General features: G+C 41.9%; 1 protein-coding gene across 2 annotated transcripts in view; it reads left to right on the forward strand.

Moving 5' to 3' along the window:
- UTP20 (UTP20 small subunit processome component) overlaps positions 1 to 19,802 on the forward strand; it is a 63,194-nt gene that overhangs the window by 29,605 nt on the left and 13,787 nt on the right. For both annotated transcript variants that reach the window (XM_021552867.3, XM_085568952.1), the window contains exons 27-46: positions 12 to 220; positions 2,973 to 3,116; positions 5,458 to 5,537; positions 6,410 to 6,636; positions 7,553 to 7,697; positions 8,141 to 8,228; positions 9,311 to 9,454; positions 10,115 to 10,165; positions 10,261 to 10,413; positions 10,935 to 11,090; positions 11,473 to 11,613; positions 12,406 to 12,543; positions 13,767 to 13,906; positions 14,405 to 14,484; positions 15,299 to 15,588; positions 16,061 to 16,200; positions 16,664 to 16,820; positions 17,605 to 17,703; positions 18,299 to 18,466; positions 19,149 to 19,315. In XM_021552867.3, the coding sequence (XP_021408542.3) occupies positions 12 to 220; positions 2,973 to 3,116; positions 5,458 to 5,537; positions 6,410 to 6,636; positions 7,553 to 7,697; positions 8,141 to 8,228; positions 9,311 to 9,454; positions 10,115 to 10,165; positions 10,261 to 10,413; positions 10,935 to 11,090; positions 11,473 to 11,613; positions 12,406 to 12,543; positions 13,767 to 13,906; positions 14,405 to 14,484; positions 15,299 to 15,588; positions 16,061 to 16,200; positions 16,664 to 16,820; positions 17,605 to 17,703; positions 18,299 to 18,466; positions 19,149 to 19,315 (2,917 nt within the window). The remainder of the gene's footprint in view (positions 1 to 11; positions 221 to 2,972; positions 3,117 to 5,457; positions 5,538 to 6,409; positions 6,637 to 7,552; positions 7,698 to 8,140; positions 8,229 to 9,310; positions 9,455 to 10,114; positions 10,166 to 10,260; positions 10,414 to 10,934; positions 11,091 to 11,472; positions 11,614 to 12,405; positions 12,544 to 13,766; positions 13,907 to 14,404; positions 14,485 to 15,298; positions 15,589 to 16,060; positions 16,201 to 16,663; positions 16,821 to 17,604; positions 17,704 to 18,298; positions 18,467 to 19,148; positions 19,316 to 19,802) is intronic.

The following is a 19,802-nucleotide window of genomic DNA, read 5'->3' on the forward strand; positions in this document are numbered from 1 at the left end:
GCCTGTCACAGGGCCTTGCCAGACTGCAGTCCTTCAAAGTATGTCAGAGCTGGATTTAGCTAAAGTCCTGCCTCTTGGGCGTCAGCATAGCCTCTTCAATGGTCTTGAAGTTGTGTTGAAAAACATGGGACATTTGATCCAGCAATACCTGCCTGAAATTCTACAGATTCTACTCTGCATGACTGCTGTGGTATCCTGCATCCTCCAGCAAAGAGAGAAGGTACGATATATGCAAACAATATACAAACATAAAAATTAAGTTCCTTTCTCTCCTCTTCCTCTGAGCTTACACATATAAACAGGGCTTTACTGATTCAGATAAAGAGAAGTTGAATGCCATTGTGAAGTTTAACAATTAGAAGTCTGTCAAAATAGAGGCCAGTGGTGCTTGTCTGAAAGTGCTCCAGGGCTCAAGCTGTGCAAGCCAAGTTAGTGTATTTAGAAAACTGATTTGAACTGTGTTTTTGTTTGAGTTACTGAAGGGAGAGTTGAAGGTAATCTCTGTGCATTGTTCCTACCTGTTTTGTGGAGAGATGGGCATGAGAGCAAGATAAATGTTCTGTTGTAAACATGTAACAAGATTTTATAGCTGGAAATTGAAGTTTGCCATAAGGATGGAGTTTCTTGGCTGCAAGGATAAAACATTTGAGCAGGAGAAGGCGAGGTTTATTGTTCCTTGCCTGAAGACATTAGATCAAACCTTGTCCATGAAGTGTTTTGTTGCAGTGCTGGACCTCAGGGGTGCTCAGCATTGTGGATGATCACAGTGATTATCTGCCCTGCATGTTTCCTGTCATGGGACACAGGAAGGACATGGCTACCAGCCATGCTTTCAGCACACTAGAAGCACCTTCAGCTCTTTATCTTTATCAGTAGTCATACTAATCCAGTGTTACCATTTGGGTCTTAGCCAGGTGTCTGCAGAGCACTGGAAATGTTTTTTTCCCCCGCTGAGCAACAGCTGTACATGCTGAAGGGGTCAGGTGAGGAAAATGTCCCGTTAAAGATTGATTGTACCTAAAGGTGGGGCATGTTGGCTTCTTGCTGCCCTGTATGCAGGGGAGCAGCACAGACATCCCTGAGCTCTAGTCCAGCTACTTGGGTCTGTTGCCAGCTGCTCAGAAACTGTAACACTGAGCCAGGCTTTTCTGTCTTCCTGGTACAGAACCTGTTCATATATTAGGTGGGAAACAAGCAAACTGCACAGTCATCATCATCACTGTGTTGTTGCGAGGCATTATGAGATGATGGCCTGAGCAAGTGGGAATGAATGTTTGTCACCATGAGCGTGTTCTTGCCAAGAACCAGCTGTGAGCATTTGAGGTTAGAACTTGATTTGAAACAAAATCCATTGAATAAAGCAAATCCTTGCAATAGGCAGTGTCCAAGGTCTTATCATTGCCTGCAGGCTGCATAGAACCTGGTAACTGTGTTAATTTACAAGGAGGATGAGCAAATTTGAGGACATCAGCATCCCACAGTCTGACTTGAGCAGTGCATTGCATATACCTACATGTTGTCAATGAAGACAGAAGACAGGAGTTCTAAAAGCTGCTTCATTAACTTATAGGAAAGCTGCATTTTGCCAGAGCTGCTACAGTAATTCTGTCATGGTTGTGTAATGTCAGGAGTGACAGTCTGTTTTTTGTCGAACTTAATTTAGCACTTCATTAGCCATGGGGCTGTTAAAAGCTTAAGGAAGAGTGTGAGAAATCTGTTTATCTTGACTAATAATTAGAAGACATTCTTGGAGTTTGAGAGTAATTTATTGCAGACTGATACTGCCTGGAGAGTTAAACATCAACTTCAACCACTTTAAGATAAGTTATTAATTTACCATTTCCTACTGATTGTGTTTACTGTTGAGTTTCTTTGTCCTCTCAAAGGCTTGATCTCAGAGAACTCTTATGGTGATTGGATAGTGGAAACCCAAAATTGCTTCATTTGGAGGTTGCCATAAGCAATAGTATCCTGGTTTGTGCTTTCCTTGCGCATTCAAACAGTTTATTTGCCACCTGGAAGCTGATTGCACTCCATTAGTACACGTTCAGCATAGCTTAGGAGATCCTGTTGCACGAGCTTGATCAGTTCCTTTTCCACCATCTCCTCTTTGTCTTTTTCACTTGTGATTTTGGATTCTTGGATCCATTTGTGGTGGATCATGATACTGAGACCCAAAAGAACTCCAATATCAGACAGTGGCTTTCATTTGTTCTCATGTGGCTTTGTCATTTCTGAGGCTGAAGTTCATTACCTCTACACTGTGGAGCTACTTCATGTCCTCATGCTGTGAGCTGCATTGCAGAGTGGAAATAATTTAGGTTGCTCAGGTCAAAACTCCTCTCAGGGAGGAGAGTCAGAATGCAGCTGTGCATGAATTCCCTTACTGAAATGTTTTTCCCAAGAAAGGCTGTGGAACATAACCACTAATGGGTACAGGAAGCACCTTCCTGTAACTAAATGCTGTACTCTATACCCCACCCTACTCTGCTGGAAGACTTAATTCACAGTCTTTTCTTCTCAGTTCCTCCCCCCTTCTCTTCATCCATTGATCTCATCCCAGAAGATCTTGGTGTGCAAAGTACAACTTCCACTTTGGAGAGCTGATTTACCAAATGTAAAGCAGAATTGTTTAAGTGTCAAAGTTTGAAATCTGATTAATTGTAGTGTAGCTTTCTGCATTGCATCCAAAAGGGGAAAATGCTACTGGGTTAAACCTATCAGCATGGATTTTTTATGAGCTGAAGGAGTCCTGTGCAACTGACTCAATGCAGGAACAGGCAGACCCCTTCTGGAAACATTTAGGTCACCTCTGAAATGTAGATTGCTACTGTGAACAAGTTGCAAGAGAAAACAGAATTTTCTGCAAAGGATGTATCTGGATGTGGTCAATCAATTGTTTGGTTTTATTTCAGAGTAGTTGTTCTGCCAAGGTCTTACTGGGTTGGGTTTTTTGTTGGTTTTCTTTACAGGTCCAACCTAGGTTGATTAATCCATTGAAGAATTTGAGACGTCTTGGTCTTAAGCTTGTGGCAGAGTTTTTTTCTGATTATGAGACCTACAGCTTTAGTACAGAAGAGATTGATGCAGTATTCCATGCTGTGGTATGGCCTCAGGTAAGTATTTCTAGTTTTTCCAAATAACTTGTTTGAAACATGTACCATTCAGAATTCTCCAGCTGTACTGGAATCCATCATGTCAGCTCTGTCAATTGCTAGATTGGTTGTGGCCTTGGACAGGTTGTGACATCCTGGTGTGTCTGTGCAAGGCCAGTTTCTTGGCTCTTCTCTGATTAGTCCTGGAATAATCAAGTGACAGATTAAAGTACAGATTAATTTGTCTGAATAAAATGGATGCCATTTCTTTGTTCTTTAACCACAGAAGCAGACTTCTTCCCTAGATGCTTAAAGGAAGCTAAATAATACAAGTCATTTCCAGGTGTACTTTGCTACTTTTCTGTGTGACAGTTGGTGGGTAGGGACTGCAGAAGCAAATGCTGCTGCAGGAAAGGAAGGACCCAGGAGGATCTGTCAGTAGGCTAAGTGGTCTTGAGCCTGCCTGCCAGGAGGTCTGTGTGAGCACAGTGACAAAGCACAGGCTTGTGGCTTTTATCAGAGAAATTCAGATCACCTCTGAGCTTGGAAAATGCACTGCTGTGAGATGGAGGGGGAACACAGGATTTAAAATTAAATTGTGCTGTCATTGTCAGTGCAGTGGCTCTGGGGTTGTCAGGGAGTGCCTGTACCAGCTGCTGGGTTGTCTCTGCTCTAAAAGCAGTTGTGTCCATGAAGAGGTTAACTGAGTAAGAGGGGCTAACTCCAAGAATGCTCTTCCACAGAGGCTTTTAAGGTATCCAAATGTCCAACTTCCTTGCAGCAGAAAAGCCTGTTAAAGAGCGCTGGTCTAGGCTGTGAAACAACAGAACTGCTTCTCTAGACATTGTGTTTGTTTACTGCTATACTGTTTCTGCTCTACCACTAACAATATGTGATGTGTAGTATGGTTATGTGGACAAACAGTTGATAAAATGGTACCAGGCAGTGCATATAGCTGTGTGTTGCACTGGGCTGGGCAACAGGGAAGTGCATGTTCCTGGTTTGTCCATGGAGTCTTCTTACAGCCAGGGTGCTGTGTGGGAAAAACAGAGAATATTTATTGCAGTTCCAGAGCAGTTCAGGCTTTCAATCAGCAAAGCACGTAAAGGTTTTGTGAAGTGCAGTGTTTGCAAATTCTGAGTAACTCTGAACAAGATGTACTTTTGTTACTAAATAGTTGGAATGCCTCTTATCCTTACATATGTCAGGAAGACATGGTTTTGAAGCTTAGATGGTAGTACAATCGAGAAGCTCCCTCTGGAGTCGTTTCTGGTGAACTTCATGAAGATTTGGTTTTGGCAAAAGAATAATTTTGACTTGTGTGCTTTCCTTTTTTAAAACTATAGAACTGGAGTGTGTAAAAAATTCGTGGAGAGGGCAAACTGTTTTAAGCCTGTTGAACCTGCAGTTGGAGTTTGCTGTTGTTCACAGCTCAGGATTTTGCTGCAGAAGCTTGTTAGCCTGCACAGCAGCATTCCTGCAGGATTGGATTAATGGTTTACTCTCCATTACATATCATTCAGGAAATCTCTGTTTTATGCAGGGTAATATTACCAGTATTTGGGACAGGAGGAGAAGATTTCTAAGATCCTGTCTATGATGGTCAGACCTATCTTATTTTCTATTATGCTGAGGTCTTGAGCAAACTGAGCTAGTCCAAACCCCACATGCACCATTCTGCCTACCACCCATGAAAGCACTGGAGCCTGCTCTGCCTGTGTGTTCACTAGTGGTGCCCTGCCAACAGTCCAGCGTGGTCACAGTGGAAACCCACCTGTGTGACTTGGGTGGAGCCTGTTGGGCTGTGGAGTGGGAGAGAGGAGGGTGCCCTGTGTCACCTTAGCCTGTGTCCACCTGTGGAGGAGCAGCAGCTATTCTGTGTGGCTCTGGCTGGCCACCTCTGAGGTGGGGTTGTTTTGGACACAGAACCATGTTAGGAGATCCCATTCACGGGATGCAGTACGATGTTCCAGCCTCTCCAGTGAGGCCATGGAGATACAGACCAGGTGCTGCAGTCAGGGCATTGGAAGTGTGGGAGGAGTGAGTTTTGGGTGCTGTGCTTGAGAGTTCATAGGTATGTCTGGGAGAGGTTGCCAAGTCTCTGTGGCAAATGTGAAGTGTCATGGGAATGTAGTTTCCAGGGAAGGCAAAAATCGTAGCTGGAATACTGTATAAACAGGAGTAAAATGATCTCAGAGTCATTTGATAAATATTGAGGAAGTTGGAAAATTACTTTATAAAAGATTGAAATTACTTTATAAAAAAGATAAATTATAGAATGTGACGCCTTTTTTAGAGATGAGGTTTTTAAGAGGCTTTACTTACTTTTGTTGAGTTGGTGTCTGATTTTTCTCTCCTTTAGGTCTGCAGATTGGCTTCAGAGAGTCAGTATTCTCCAACTTTTCTGCTCAAACTCATTCACACCTGGAGTAAGAACCCCAGGTAAGTGTTCTTTTGGAAAAGAAACCTAAGTATTTGTGAATACATAAAACACAAGGGAAAAAGAGCACACTCTGAATAATTGTGTCCAAACCCATATTTTCTTTTTCCATTAGACTCTTATTCTTTTCATAGCAGTCAAAGCAGCTGGGAAGCTTTCCAGTTTATGCAAGAGCTCACTTATTAATAGCTTGCTTTTTCCATGTATTAATAATAATAACTAAAACACATATACAGCCCAAACCCAACTTACAGGTGAGGAGGAGGTCTGACTTCTTAGGATATGCTCGTCTTGACCAATGACTTCTTAGTCTTATGAGATGGGAAGTCAGTTTTACAGTATATATAATTTCTTTCATGTTTTTGTGTGTCTCTGTTTCTTTCTATTTTGTGAAAGAGTATGGGCAAGTTCAGCATAGAATCTGTGACTGAGAGTCTGTTACTGAAAGTTGTTAAAGAGCTTTTTTTTATTCAGACACTGAAAAGTTCCAGCTAAACTGTCTTGAGTGATTTTTACCTTTTCCAAAAACTCACTGCTTTACCTTTGCTAAAGTATCTGGTGTTTCTTTTGAGACACCTCATTGGTAGGCACAAAGACCTTATGTACAAACTTCTGTTAAAAATGATATTGGATCACTAGGTACTTAACAGGAGACTCAGGCTGTGGAGAAAGGATTAGAAAAGGGACTTGATAACCTCTCAAGCTCCATTCATGATATTTTTCATGACACTGTTGTTCTGGGTTTTGTGCCCTTTTTTATTGGTTGAAGTGGAAGACAGGCATTATTTTTTGTGTGACTTTTTGCACAAGAGAATTATAAGCTGAAAATTCTGAACTTAATTTTCAGTGAACCTTTTTATAATCTTTCTCTCAGGTATTTCCCTTTGCTGGCCAAGCAGCAGCCAGATCATCCAGAGAGTGATATACTGACAAATGTTTTTGCTGTGCTGTCAGCCAAGAATCTGTCTGAGGCCACATCCAGCCTTGTGATGGACATTGCTGATAGCCTTCTCAACAGCCCTGATTTTGAACCCACGGAGCAGGTTTCCAGTCTGAACGTGACTGACTGTGTTGTCACGGCCACTGGAGATGTGACAGAAGGTATGCCTGCCTGAGAGTTCTGAGAGACATGTTGGGTGCTTTAGATGGAGGTGTTAGATTATAGTGAGATTGTCTAAGAATACTGGGAAAGAGGACCTCCGGGCAGAGATGGAAACATCAAGGTACAAATTTGTCTTGTTGTGCTCAAGAACTGTAAAGTCCTGCTTGCTTGATGACTGATGAAGTCCATGTTTGAGTATTAGGGTCCTGAGCACAGAGAGATGCCTTATGAAGAGGGCAATGTTGACCTGTTCTGTCTGTGAAGCTTTTACTGATACAAGTTCAAAAACTGCATTGCTGACTTGGCTCTGCGTCTAGCACCACATTTTATATAAAGGCCCCATTCCTGTATGCATGTGATCCTGTATCACTTTGATGTTTAGTCTGTGCTCCCTGACTGGAAAGACCTGGCATCTTTGAGAATTAATAGACAGAACAGTAGTGTGCTGTGTTTGATGCTGTGGAGACATCTTTTGCCTGCAACACTCAAAGCTAGTGGAAAGGAGCACATGCCCTTCTTATGGCAGCTTTGATTTTACACAAGAGGTCAGTGGTGGAATAAAGAAAACCACATCTCCAAATGCTCCGGTCATTTTAGGAGATATTGCTACTGTTGAGGAATGTCCTTTGTACCTTCTGATAAGCCTGCACTTACAAGGGCTGTTACTGAAATCTGTAAGGAGAGTGCTGTGTGCTTTCTTTGATCCCATCTCAGACATGTTAGACTTAGTCTCAGCAAGTGCTGGTGCTTCTTCCCAGCCACCAACTGCCCTCCATGTTCATAGCTCCTATTTACTTATTCTTCTACTTATGAAGCCTTCTTTATCCTAATTTCCCCTTTGAGTAGGATTGGATCTCCTTTCTGTTTCTTGCAGCAGAGTTTCTTGGGTGTTGCTAACTGTTGTATCTCTTACAGAGCCCCTCAGCCTAGGTTGCCGGTTGGTTCTGCCCCATGTTCCTGCCATACTTCAGTACTTCAGCAAAACAATGTTAAGTGTGGAGAAGGTGAAAAAGAAGAAGTACAGAGCTCAAGTCAGCAAAGAGCTGAGTATACTTTCCAAGTAAGTGATTCTTAGAGTCTGAAAAATTAAAAAAGCTGGAAGGAGGGAGAAAGAAAGAGGCTTATTGTAATAGTTTCCAAATTAAAAAAAACACTGTGTCTCAAACCTTTTCAATTTGCAGCAGTTGTAAATACCTGGATCTGTTCTTGACTTTGCTGTTTCCTGGTTACTTAGGTGGTAAGTTTTCAGAAATTGATTCTAGCTGATTTTGTTGCTGGTACTCAAACCTAATATCTCCTGAGGTTAGAAAAAGGTACAGAAATGCATGCAGTCATGTGGAATTGAATGCTTAGGCTGGGACTGTGAATTTGGTAGGTATGCTCTGGTAGCCTGGATAGGCTGACAAAGCCTTGTGAAATGACACTAGTGCTGACAGACTTCTTTACTTTGTATTGGTAATTGAAATGATATAAAAGAGTAAATTACCTTGTCCAATCTTGCAGGATCAGCAAATTCATACAAGAAAAGAGCCAGAATTCAGTGCTTGTGAGCCTTCTCCTTCCTTTCCTTTATCAGACTAACATGGAGCAGGTAGGTAAAAATTATTTCCTCCCCCCTACTAAAGATATGTTTTTCTTTTAATAAAGTATATTTGTTTCTTTAAGATACAATCAAAAATCATATCGATTACATGCCATTTCTTATTATTAGCCTGGAATCAAGTCTTCACATGTCTGTAGTCTGCTCAGAATGCAGTGCCAGTGTGTGTTGATGTGCATTACTCACCCAGAGGTGCTAGTGCCCAGACTGATTCTGTTCCCCCTTGTCATGAGGAAGGTTTGCAGAAGTTATGATGTAGTCTTTACTTTCTTTGTCACTGTAGTCAATCCACCAAATTGCTTGCTTTGAAATAATTGCTCTTCTTCACTGTGGATTTTATTCACTCCAAAGCCACAGCATCTGGACAGTGATGTGAATACATGTGGTTGAGTATGTGGTGTCTGTGGTGTACTGGGCAGTGCTGCATCAGTCTGCTGCTGGATTAAAGGCAAAAAGGCAAACTGTATACAGTACTATTTTGGGGTTTAAAATCTGTGAGTCATTAGGGGACCACATGTGAATGCTGTTGAGGGAGGTCATACAAGAGCTTTACAGTGCAGTGACCAGGCACTGGAACACATTGCCCAGAGAGTCTGTGGAATCCCCCTTATTGGAGATACTCAAGACCTGTCTGGATGTAATCCTGTGCCATGGGATGACCTTGCTTGAGCAGGGAGGTTGGACCAAACTGACCCCTGTGGTCCTTTCCAATCTGACCCATTCTGTGAAGTATATGGTGCTGTTAATGTTAATCTCACATATTCAAGAAAGACTGCTTTTTAAAGCTCTATTAGTTCTCCTGACCTTTGAGTCATGAGGAAAGACACTAAAAGAAGTCTTTATTGTGCTGACAGTCATCTCTTAACACTGTATTGTTTGTAATTGAGAGGCTGCAAGTACTTCTGAGAGATTTGATGATTGCACTGTGTCCTTCTAATTCTTTGTTCTCATTCAGTATCTCTGATCTGAATGAAGTACAGCAATGTGCACTTCGTGTCTTGAAATGTGTCCCAGGGAAATAAAATGATCTTGTGAGGTCTCAGTACTTATTGAGAGCTATGTGTCTCTTTCAGGGTACACAAATTGACATTCTGGAGACCGTGCAGAACTTGCTGAGGCATTGCTCAAACCCTACAAGCTTTCTCAAACCACTGGCAAAGCTTTTTTCTGTCATCCAGAACAAACTGTCTCGAAATAAGTTGTGCTTGGTATTTCAGGTATTGCATTTCTACATCTTTCTATGCCTTTTTTAAGAGTAAATGATCTTGTGGTAGTAAGGTAATTTAGGTATAAATTAATAAGGTCAAATAAGAGGAGTGCATGACATTTATTCTTTGTGCATGACTTTAAAAATCTTTTTACTCTTCTTCTTGTGTGAAGTGAAAGTAACAGAGTTCTAGGTGATAGCAATTAATGAGCTGCACAAAGATTTGTAAAAGCTTTGGCTTACAGCCTGGTTGATGTGAGCCTCACCAGGGATGTTTAGTGTAAGAGAAGCCAAGCAAAGCATTTAAACTGCAACAAATCCTGCATGTTGATGAAATAAGAATGGATTTCAGTATCCTTAAGATGATTTTTATTTGTATTCTTCTCTCACAGTTTATAGTAGGATGTTCTGTATTACTTTGAAGTGACTTACATAAATACATAATTTTTTAGCAGTAAAACACAGGAAATGTACAGTGTAGATATTTGGAAACTTAGGACTTAAAATACATGTCCTCCAACTTACATAAGAAAGGCTCTTATGGGGGTTCTAACTGGAGAAAGACTAATGCTGCTGCTTTACTTACTTTTTGTCTCAAGTGGTAAAGTCTTGAGTTACCCAAAATTTTTAACAATTATAAAGTTAACTGGGTTTTTATGTTTCTTTTTAGACTTTATCTGACTTGGATGCTAAGTTGAAGTATATTACTGATGTTGTTAAGGTATGCACAATTTCTCTCTCTGCTCCCTTTTCCCCCCAATATGGTATGATCATGTTTCTGTCATTTTTCATTAATGACTTGTTGCTCTCTCTTAGCTGAATGCCTTTGATCAGCGACATCTGGATGATATTGACTTCGATGTGCGTCTGTCAGCATTTCAGTCAATCACAGCCCACATCAAGGAAATGCAAACAGTGGATACTGACTTCCTCATCCCTGTTATGCACAACTGCTTCTATACCATCCAGGTTGGCTGAATGTTTCTTTCTCCTGCTATATGCACCACCTGTCCCTGATGAATCTAACTTTCAACTCACTTCCATTGGCTGTTTTTTGGCACCACATAACATTCAGAAAGTATCTTTAGATATTCTTACAAACACATTTTTGAAGTTTTGTCTGTTTACCTTTTCATCTGTGTGTCCCAAAAGGCAAATACAGTGCAGCACATTTTTTCTGTCAGTGAGCCCTGGAACTGTTTGATCATTTGTACTGGATAAAAGGCACATTACAGGCTTGAAAGGCTGATTTTCTGTTTGTTGTAGCATGTTCTGGTTGTGTGAGCCTGCTGGTAAAGCTAGAAGGTTTTTTCCCTGATGGGTATGATGGGCGTAAATTGGGACTAGAATTTCTGTAGGAAAACTCTCAAGAGTTTGAGTCTCTGCAGGACTCGTTATGTTGTGTCCAGAGTTACTCTTCTGTCCCAGCTTTTGGGTAGAGAAAGGTGTCATAGCCAGACTCATGTGGTGCCATTTCTTCATCCACTCAGCTCGGGGATATGGCTCTTAGTGACAATGCAAGCCTTTGCTTGACCAGTTTCATCCACCGACTGGCAGAAATCAGCCACACAGAAGAGGAGTACAAGGAGCTAATCCAGCACACTCTCCTGGAGTCTGTGAGAAGGGGTCTGAGGAGTAAGACTGAGGTAAGGCAGTGGTATCTGATCACACACTTCCAGCTATCTTCAGGGTAATGAGATGTTTTTTGGGTGAGTTCTCAAAGTCTCCTACTGGGTTAAGAAGTGCTGATACCCACTATAAACTTGTCCTTCATTTGAAACTTTATAAAATTCTACAAAATTATAGATATTAGCTGTGCTTCTCTGTTGTTGTTCAGCTTTGCTCAGTTGTAACTCATTCTTTGGAGGGAAGGCTTTAATTTATATGCAGGCCATAATAGGAGCATTTGTTGTTACCAAGAATTAGGACATTTGACTAAAACACTAGTAAATGACAGCACTGCTCTTCTCAGAATTGTATATCAGCCTCTCCAAGGGATACTTAATAATCACTGCTTGTTATTTTTAGAGCATCCAGCAGGACTACACATCACTGCTTTCGTGCCTCATTCAGACATTCCCAACAAATCCCGAATTCCAGGATTTGGTCCAGCTGACCAACCGCCATGATCCTGACATGGACTTCTTTGAGAACATGAAACACATGCAGGTAAAAGACAGCAGGCATTTCTTAGTGCCTCTCTTCCCCTACCAAAAGCATCTTAGTGTGAGGGGATATTTTGCAAAGCATCTGTGTGTTGTCTGCAGAGAAATTGAACCTGTGTCATTAGATACTGTTATAAAAAAGAAGGATGTAGACATCATCAGGAGTGACTGAGAATCAAAGTCATGTTTCTGTCTAGAAATGTATTGGGTTTATGATAGCCCACAGCCAGCAGTATCCTGAAGATTCCTCTGACACAGGCATGGAATGGGTCTCTGTTTTTTCTGGCCTATTCCCTGCTGCTCTCAGTCTAGCGGCTCTGCAGCCCCTTCCCATTCACAAACCTTTGCAATATAAATGTTACACAAAGACTGGTCTCCTGGTTTTTCTTGCAATATGAAAATACATTTCTTCTGCTTTCAGAGATGCAAGCTGAGAGAGTCTTTGCTGTATCTGTAGTTATATGAAAAGTTGTAAGTTTTTAACTTGTAATTTTCTCTGGTCTTTGCATTTCATTGCAGCAACTGCTTTTTACAGTTGCCTCCCTTGTCTGATACCTGAAGATAGCGCAGTCTTATGATTACAAATGCACAATACCATTGACTTGGAATATCTGTTGAGGCAAAAGGCTAGTGAAAGCCCAGAGATTTAAGGAAAAAGGCATGCCTTGGAAATGACTGTAATGTGTTTATGCCAGTGCCTAAAACTGGAACATACATGCGGGATGTAGGTGCTCTCTTGGGCTAGCTGTGACTCGAGCACCGCCTCATTCACTCTCTCCCATGTGATATGTCTCAGATTCACAGGAGGGCACGAGCTCTGAGGAAACTGGCAAAGCAGCTCACTGAAGAAAAGCTTGTGCTGTCTTCTAAATCCCTCCAGAACTACATCATGCCTTATGCTACAACTGCCATTTTCAGTGAAAAAATGCTTAAGGTGGGCTCTTTTAACTGAATGCATCTAATTGAATATTTTCACCTTTCTCATATACCATTTGCCCTTGAAACATAACCACTTTAAATAGTTGATGTTTTTGTGAAGTGAGTGTCTCCATTGTAGACAAAAGTGCTGTGCTGGTTTTGATGGCAGAAAGAGGGTTTGGAAAGTGAAGATGCAGTCTGGGCTCAGTCCTATATCTGCTAAACTTGTCCTACTTCTCAAAGGTTGATCTCTTAACTATTTGGTTAGGGCTTTTTGTTTTGTTTTAGTTTTTTTACTTGGGGTCTTATTTGTCTTTATTTTTTGTAATCAGCTTCTTATTTTATACCCTCTGACTCCAAACTTTTGTCTTCCTGTTTAGTTGTGAGATTAGTTACTCTTAGACAGTAGACTGTGGGAATATAGTGTGGGCGTAGTAACAGAGGTGTGAATAAATACAGTATTCTCTGGATTCAGAGGCAAACTGCAGGAATTGGCTGAAAACATCTGAAATCAATTGCAGCTTTGTAATTAAAATTTGAAGGGTGAAGTTTTGTTAGTTACTTTCAGTGAAATTACTTGTAATGTCAGTGTGGATGGACTTTCCACCTGTGGCCTTTAAAAGCCAGGTTTCACACTTCTGTAGTTCCCTGCACACTACCAGAAGAGCAGACCTGCTTCTATCAAGCAAAGTAAATGTCTAATTTGCTTAATGTCAGAAATATTCTTTTGAAGCTGAAACAATTAGAGCTCAGGCACAGGACCAAGCCCCTGCAGCAGTGTAGTCTATGCCCCTCAGTAGAGTGACTGAGTAGCTCTTTGACCAGAGGGCAGTAAAATATATTGATGGAACTTTGGTGAAGAAATAGACACATTTTATTTCATATCTTAAAAGGATGTGAATAGTTGACCAGCAATGTGCCATATGTTTGTGGTTGGATGCCTTGACATTGGTTCTTGTTCTTACCACAAGTGAGCCCATAGGTTTAAGTATGTGAGAAAATTTAAATGTGTGCAGAATAATTTGGAGGAAGTGAGTCTGGAGATCTGCTTGATGGACTGTGATTTTTTTTTTTTTTTTCCCTAACTTGATGCTCAGGAGGAGATCTAAAAGTACTGAATCCCAAGCATCCCCACTAGACAAAAGTTACTTCTGTCTCTTGTTGCTTTGGGTAAAGGATGCTTTAGACATATGACCATTGTCAATGCTAACAGCAACTGAATTTCTCTCTTTTGAGCAGCATGAAAATATGGTAACAGCCTCGGTTGAAGTTGTTGGAGCTGTCTGCCGACATCTTTCATGGTCAGCATATTTGTATCACTTAAAGCATTTCATCCATGTCTTGCAAACAGGACAGATCGGTACGAAGCTGGGAGTCAGGTGAGTATTGTGAACAGTGCTGCTCCGGATTTCTCCAAAGACTCCTTAGGCACAATTCAGTGTTTTTAGGAGCATCTCATGGACTTCAGCCTCTTCTCTGAGAAGAGAGGTTGCTGGCTTTGAGTGGGCTTACACAAGTGAAGGTGTGCATGGCTTGCTGCCTGCAGCTATGAAGTTCTAACAGGTTGTTAGTTTCTTATACCATGTCTCACTGAATGCAGGGCAGTGGTTCTGTCAGGCTATCCCTGCTCCTGGGGCATCTCCATTGCTCCAGTACCACTCTCTGTGAGGTTTCACAGTGAGCGAGGTCACAGAATGCATGTAGGTGAGAAGTAACCAGTTTTTATTTTCTGGAGCTTTTCAGGATAAACTTCATTATGGTGCAGTGTCACTAAATCTGATGTTTTCCAAAAATTGCTTATAAGATTTTTCTGTTGTATATGCATCCTCTTCTTTTTGTGCAGAGGGCTGATCTTTCTTCATGTTTCCCTTCTGCAGCTTGTTAGAGATAGTGCTGGAAGCTTTTCACTTTGACCATAAAACACTTGAAAAGCAACTTGTGACCATTGACAATCAAGGTAAGCTTTTTGTGTCTGCTTGTAAAAACTACCTCAAACTGCTCAAATGCAGCAAATCAAAGTTTTGTGGTTTATTCTTGACATCAGCTACTTCCGTCTTTTTAAAATGGGCATACTGGAAGCTAGTGTTGACTTGTCTCCTCAGGAGCAGTGCAGATTTTTCTCCTGTGTGTTGACAAAGTCAGGAGAGGTGTAGGGAGTCGTCTTCACACTACCACTCCATCCCAGACGTCTGTTTAGAAGCCAAAACAGCCCATAACCTATGTGGTTCTTAAGGTCTGCACCAGCCACAATGGCTGCTGACACACCTGAGGTGTTTCTCTTTGGCATTGGCTGCTCTCATGGTTATCTGCAGCCAAGATGTCCTCACCTTGCTTCCCTTGCCATTTCACAGGATGAAGTTGTGTCTTCAGCTTTTTCACTATTGTGGTTACCTATTTTGGGATCTTTGGGTGGAGGAGGAGGATGTCTCACAGCTGTGCTTGTCAGTACCTCTTGCCTTGTGAAAGCCTCAATTTTAAGTGAATGGCAGTTCTCTACAATACAAGCACATTGACCTTTTCTCAGCTGACTACGGGATTTGGACATAGAGTAACGTAGTCTTTGCTTTAAACCTGGCTCTGAGGGCTGGTTATCAGAAACCAGCAAGCCAAAGCTTCTTTACCCAATAGAAGCCTAATGCTTATTGATGGTTTGCTGTCACTGGCGATAGGTAGGAGCTTTCTCTAGAACCAAGCTGTCAGAGTCTCAATTATTAGGGCTCAAGTTCTGTTTTCTCTTGTATTTACCTGTACTTTTGGCAATTACTTGATAGAAGCTGCTGCCATGGACCTTGAGCCAGTGGTGGAGGCTGAAGAAACCATGGAGCTGGAGCAGAGTGAAGGGGAAGAGGAAGAAGTTGAAGAAAAGAATGGGAAGAATCTCTCTGAGAAGCCAGTAGAACCTGAGCAAGCAGCTGAGCCATCTGAAAATGCTGAACAAGTGCCCAAACCTGTTTCGTTCTTACCCCAAAATAAAGAGGAGCTTCAGTGTCTGATCAAACACATTCAAGAAACAGTTACAGTCAACATCTTGCCTAAATTGCACAGGTGTATTGTTGCAAAGGTGAGGAGTTTACATTTAAAAGGTGTTTTGTAGGCTGTTACTTGAAGGATCGGGATGCTACTTCAGAGCCAGTGCAAATGCAACACATTAAAAAAATAAAACTGGAGAGAGACCATCTGAAAGCACAAAAAAAGGCTTCATGCCCTTTCTGAGTAATGGAGATTACTGACCGACCGTCTGGTCATGTGGATGTGGTGTCTTAACTTCCCTGCTGAGAACTGTCTCAGAGTACACAAGTGAAATTATTTGCTTTGTCCAGCCTCTTGAGTTCTCAGCTGCTTGCTTGCACCAGCCTAATTTCTGTATTGAAAACACAGGGATTTTTCTCACCTGTCCTTTAGCAGTCTGGGTTTTTCCTGCAGTCATCAGAGGATAGCAGCCTGCCATACTGGCTTCTTCTAGGGTTTGCTGAGAAAAAGCAGGATTTGTTTCTGTATATTAAAAGTGCATTTTGTCTTGCTCTCTTAAAAAGGTTAAAAGAGATGAGGAGCACAAGCTTGTGAAATCCAATGTTGTGAATGATGATGAGGTAGTTCGTGTTCCATTAGCTTTTGCAATGGTCAGAATGATGCAGTGTCTTCCCCAGGAAGTGATGGAAGCTAACCTACCAAGGTAAATCCCAGTGGGGCTCCTTGCATCCCAGTGGGGCTGTTCATTGTGCAGGGAATGAGTGCAGGAACCTTTCTCAAGCTGTGGCTAGGTGCATGGCTAAAGTCAAGAGGGGTATCCTAAAAGACCTTAAATACTTATTTTGGAAATTCCTGTTCCTAGTAACATGCACCTCTGCACCTCAGCATTTGACTTCTGTAAATCTTGACCTAAGAGCAGAGCTATGAATCAAGGTGCAGAGGCAGAGTTGGTTGTGCTGAGGAAAGAAAAATGTACAGAAAGAAAGGACAATCAGTAAAACATCCTGAAGGACAAGTAGGTGTGTGTATACCTATAAAACCTCTCTGTGAGGCTGGCTGTGAGTACAGCTGTGGCTGTGAAACAGTCCTGAAAAGCAACCTCCTTGGCAGTGTAATTAGTTCTGCTCTGCTTGGGGATGAACAAAGCCATCTGTCTTTTTTTCCAGCATCCTACTGAAAGTCTGCACATTCCTGAGAAACAGATTTCAGGAAATACGGGACATTGCCCGTAACACCCTCATTAAAATCATGGAAGTGTTGGGAGTGCACTACCTTCTGTATATCTTAAAGGAGATGCGGTCTGCACTCATCCATGGCTACCAGGTAATGCTGAAAATCTTCTTCTGCTCTCTGTAGGCTTTTTTTTCATGTATTGGGAGGAGAATCCAAAGGGAAGCTGCTATTGAAATTGTTTTGCGCTGGCAGAATAGTTTGGTATAACTCAATTAAATACTGTTGCTAATGCCTGCACCAGTCCTTGTTACTCCATTCCAACTGTCAAATAAGGGTCTGTATCCTCAAAGAACTTAAGAGTCTAAGCCTTTCTCCTAGTGAAGAGTTGAGGTATGAAGGGAAAGGATGAATTTCTGGTTCCAGTAAGATTAGAGGAAATCTCTCAATAAGGTCATGAGAGCTAAGCAGTATCTGAAGGGAGTTGCCACAGAGACTGCACAGACATCACTGTGGTGATGCTAGTTGAGAGCTTGTTTCCCAGATCCAGAGCCAAGGCACTGACTATTAATTAATCTTTCCTCTTTCTATGGTTTAGGTTAAGAGTCATTTTTCATGTGAATTACCACAGTGGACTATTGTGGGCTACTGTAATAGTAAAAGCAGCAATTGAAGCAGCCTAAATATATCAGTAAGAGCCCTGGGGAGAGAGGAGATTCCAGCCCTCTTGCCAGTATGTGGTGGCATAGGGATCTTTTTTCTCTTGCTACTACATGGATTCTCATCCTCCCGGTGTTTGTTTTTTTTTCTTCTATAATGAAAGCTCAGGTGCAGTGTGTGACTTGTGATGTCTCTGGTATGGGAGTGTCCCCATGCAGTATGATTAAAGTGGTCAGTGCAGAAGTTTGGAAGCATGATCTGTTCTCTTTTTCTCTAGCTCCATGTGCTGACTTTCACTGTGAACCTGTTACTGAAGGGCCTTACTACCAGGCTCAGTGCTGGTGATTTGGACCCCTGCTTAGATATCCTGATTGAGGTAAGAGCTATTCAAGACCGAAAGAAAAAGCATCATGAAATGCTTGAGAGATATTCTAGGAGGGGAAGGTTTTGTGTAAGTTGTCTCTGATTTGGTGGCAAACTAGGCTGTTGTGTGTGTACTGCCAAGAAGGGAGGCACCAGTAGGCCCCCTTGTAGAGGGGAAACAAGAGAATTCAGTTACCTCTGGGGCTGTATCCTGAGGCCTGCATTCTGAGAGGGGATGGATTCAAGATTAAGGCACCTACCTGTGTTTTCCTATACTCCTGTCCTGTACAGCAGACATCTACTCAGTGCAGTACAGAGAGCCCAGGAACTCAGCTGGCCACACAGATGGGGTATATTGGGATGTATTGATCTGTATTGATGCACTTCTGTTCCTTGTATCACAAAACCACAGAGGGATGTGAAAGCAGTGTTCTCATCTAATGTGCTTAAACTCAGATGTTCTGTGTTGACAAAGGAAAGATAGATATGATTTACAGGAAACCTGGACAATTGTTTCTTCTGTGACACGTGGGGAAAAATAGTGTACTGTCACTACTGGGGAGCCTGCTTTTCTTCTTTCATTCACTTCTCTTGCCTGTTTTCCAAAGATTTTCAACCAAGAATTGTTTGGGAATGTAGCTGAAGAGAAAGAAGTGAAGGGAATTGTCTCCAAGATCATGGAAGCACGCAAAAACAAGAGTTATGATTCCTATGAAATTCTTGGGAAGTTCATAGGAAGGAGCCAAGTGACAAAACTTATTCTGCCACTGAAGGAGGTAAGAAAAGTCAGCCAGAGTCTCTCTTAGTAACTGTGAGGACTCTCAATTCTGTAAGGTGATGCTAGAGCCTCTGGGTGGCTACTTTGAAATCACCTATGGAATCTTGCTTTGGCTTCCCATTTTCCTCTGGGAAAGCAGTGAGACTTTATTGTTGATGTCTGGGGCAAGGAGTGGCATTCTGGGTAGCTTTTAACTGTTGCTAAAGTGGAAACATCCCACTTTGAGTTCTCCATGCACTCTCTCTCTGCCCACTCTTCTTTCCTCTGGAGCTCAGAAGTCCTGCAAGGCTGCTGTGTGCTTTAATTTCTTGTGCATGAAGGAAATGTCAACAAAATGTATCCAGGGTCTATCTATGTGCAATAATTGCCTTTTCAAAGATGCAGAATTTTTAGCAGAGTGCAAGCTCACGCAAGAATGGAACACTGGTTTGCTTATTAGCTCTTGTGTCCAGGTGGGTATAAGTGAACTGGCTGGAAGCTGACAAGAGGCTGGAGAGGAAGGGAGGGATGTTGGTGCAAAGCTAAGGCAATGTGATGCTGTTCACATAAATTAGAGCTGGAGACTATGACAACATGATGAGAGAGAAATTGCTCTATTTCTTCCCATGATTTCTTAATACAGATAACAGATAATTGCCATCAGGCTGTCCTCTTAAGTTCTCGTGGTTTTACCTTTGCAGATTCTGGAGAGCACTACAAGCTTGAAGATAGTCCGGAAGGTGCATGAGGCACTGCGTCACATCATGGCAGGGCTGATCTTCAACTCAGACATGAATGCAGAATCCCTCCTCCTCCTCAGTCATGGTCTCATCAGTGAAAATTTGCCTCTGCTCACTGAGAAAGCCAAGTGAGTTCCAGGATGTTGTTCAGATGGTCTGGTATTGATTTGCTTGGAGAAATAGCAGTTCTCAAATCCAACTGATCAAATGCATGAGAGTTTCCTTGCTTTCATTCCCTTTTTGTTTTCAATGTAACTGAATAATTTGGGCAGTTAGAGGGCAAAGATAAAGCTTAGTAAGGGAGTTAGCATTTGTTGAACTCATGGGAGTCCACTCCTGCAAGTCCTCAGGAACTTCAGCTAGGCTTTTTCACTGTCTAATGAGTTGATAACATCCATTTGGATGTTAAAGATGAAGACACAAGGGACAGTGTTTAGAAGCAGGATGCATTTCGGTGGGGTGAGGAACAAGAAAAAACATGGGCTTTCACTTTATTGCTTTGCTGCTGGGGCAGAAGATGCGGAGAACTATCAGATTTTCTCTCCATCTGGTGATGTCACTGCTCAGAGTGGGGTTTGGGTGTCCTTCATTTGCTGTTACGTAGGCTGGCTTTCT

Source organism: Lonchura striata, chromosome 1A (assembly GCF_050655825.1).
Source record: "Lonchura striata isolate lonStrDom1 chromosome 1A, ASM5065582v1, whole genome shotgun sequence".
Classification (NCBI taxonomy): Eukaryota; Metazoa; Chordata; class Aves; order Passeriformes; family Estrildidae; genus Lonchura; species Lonchura striata.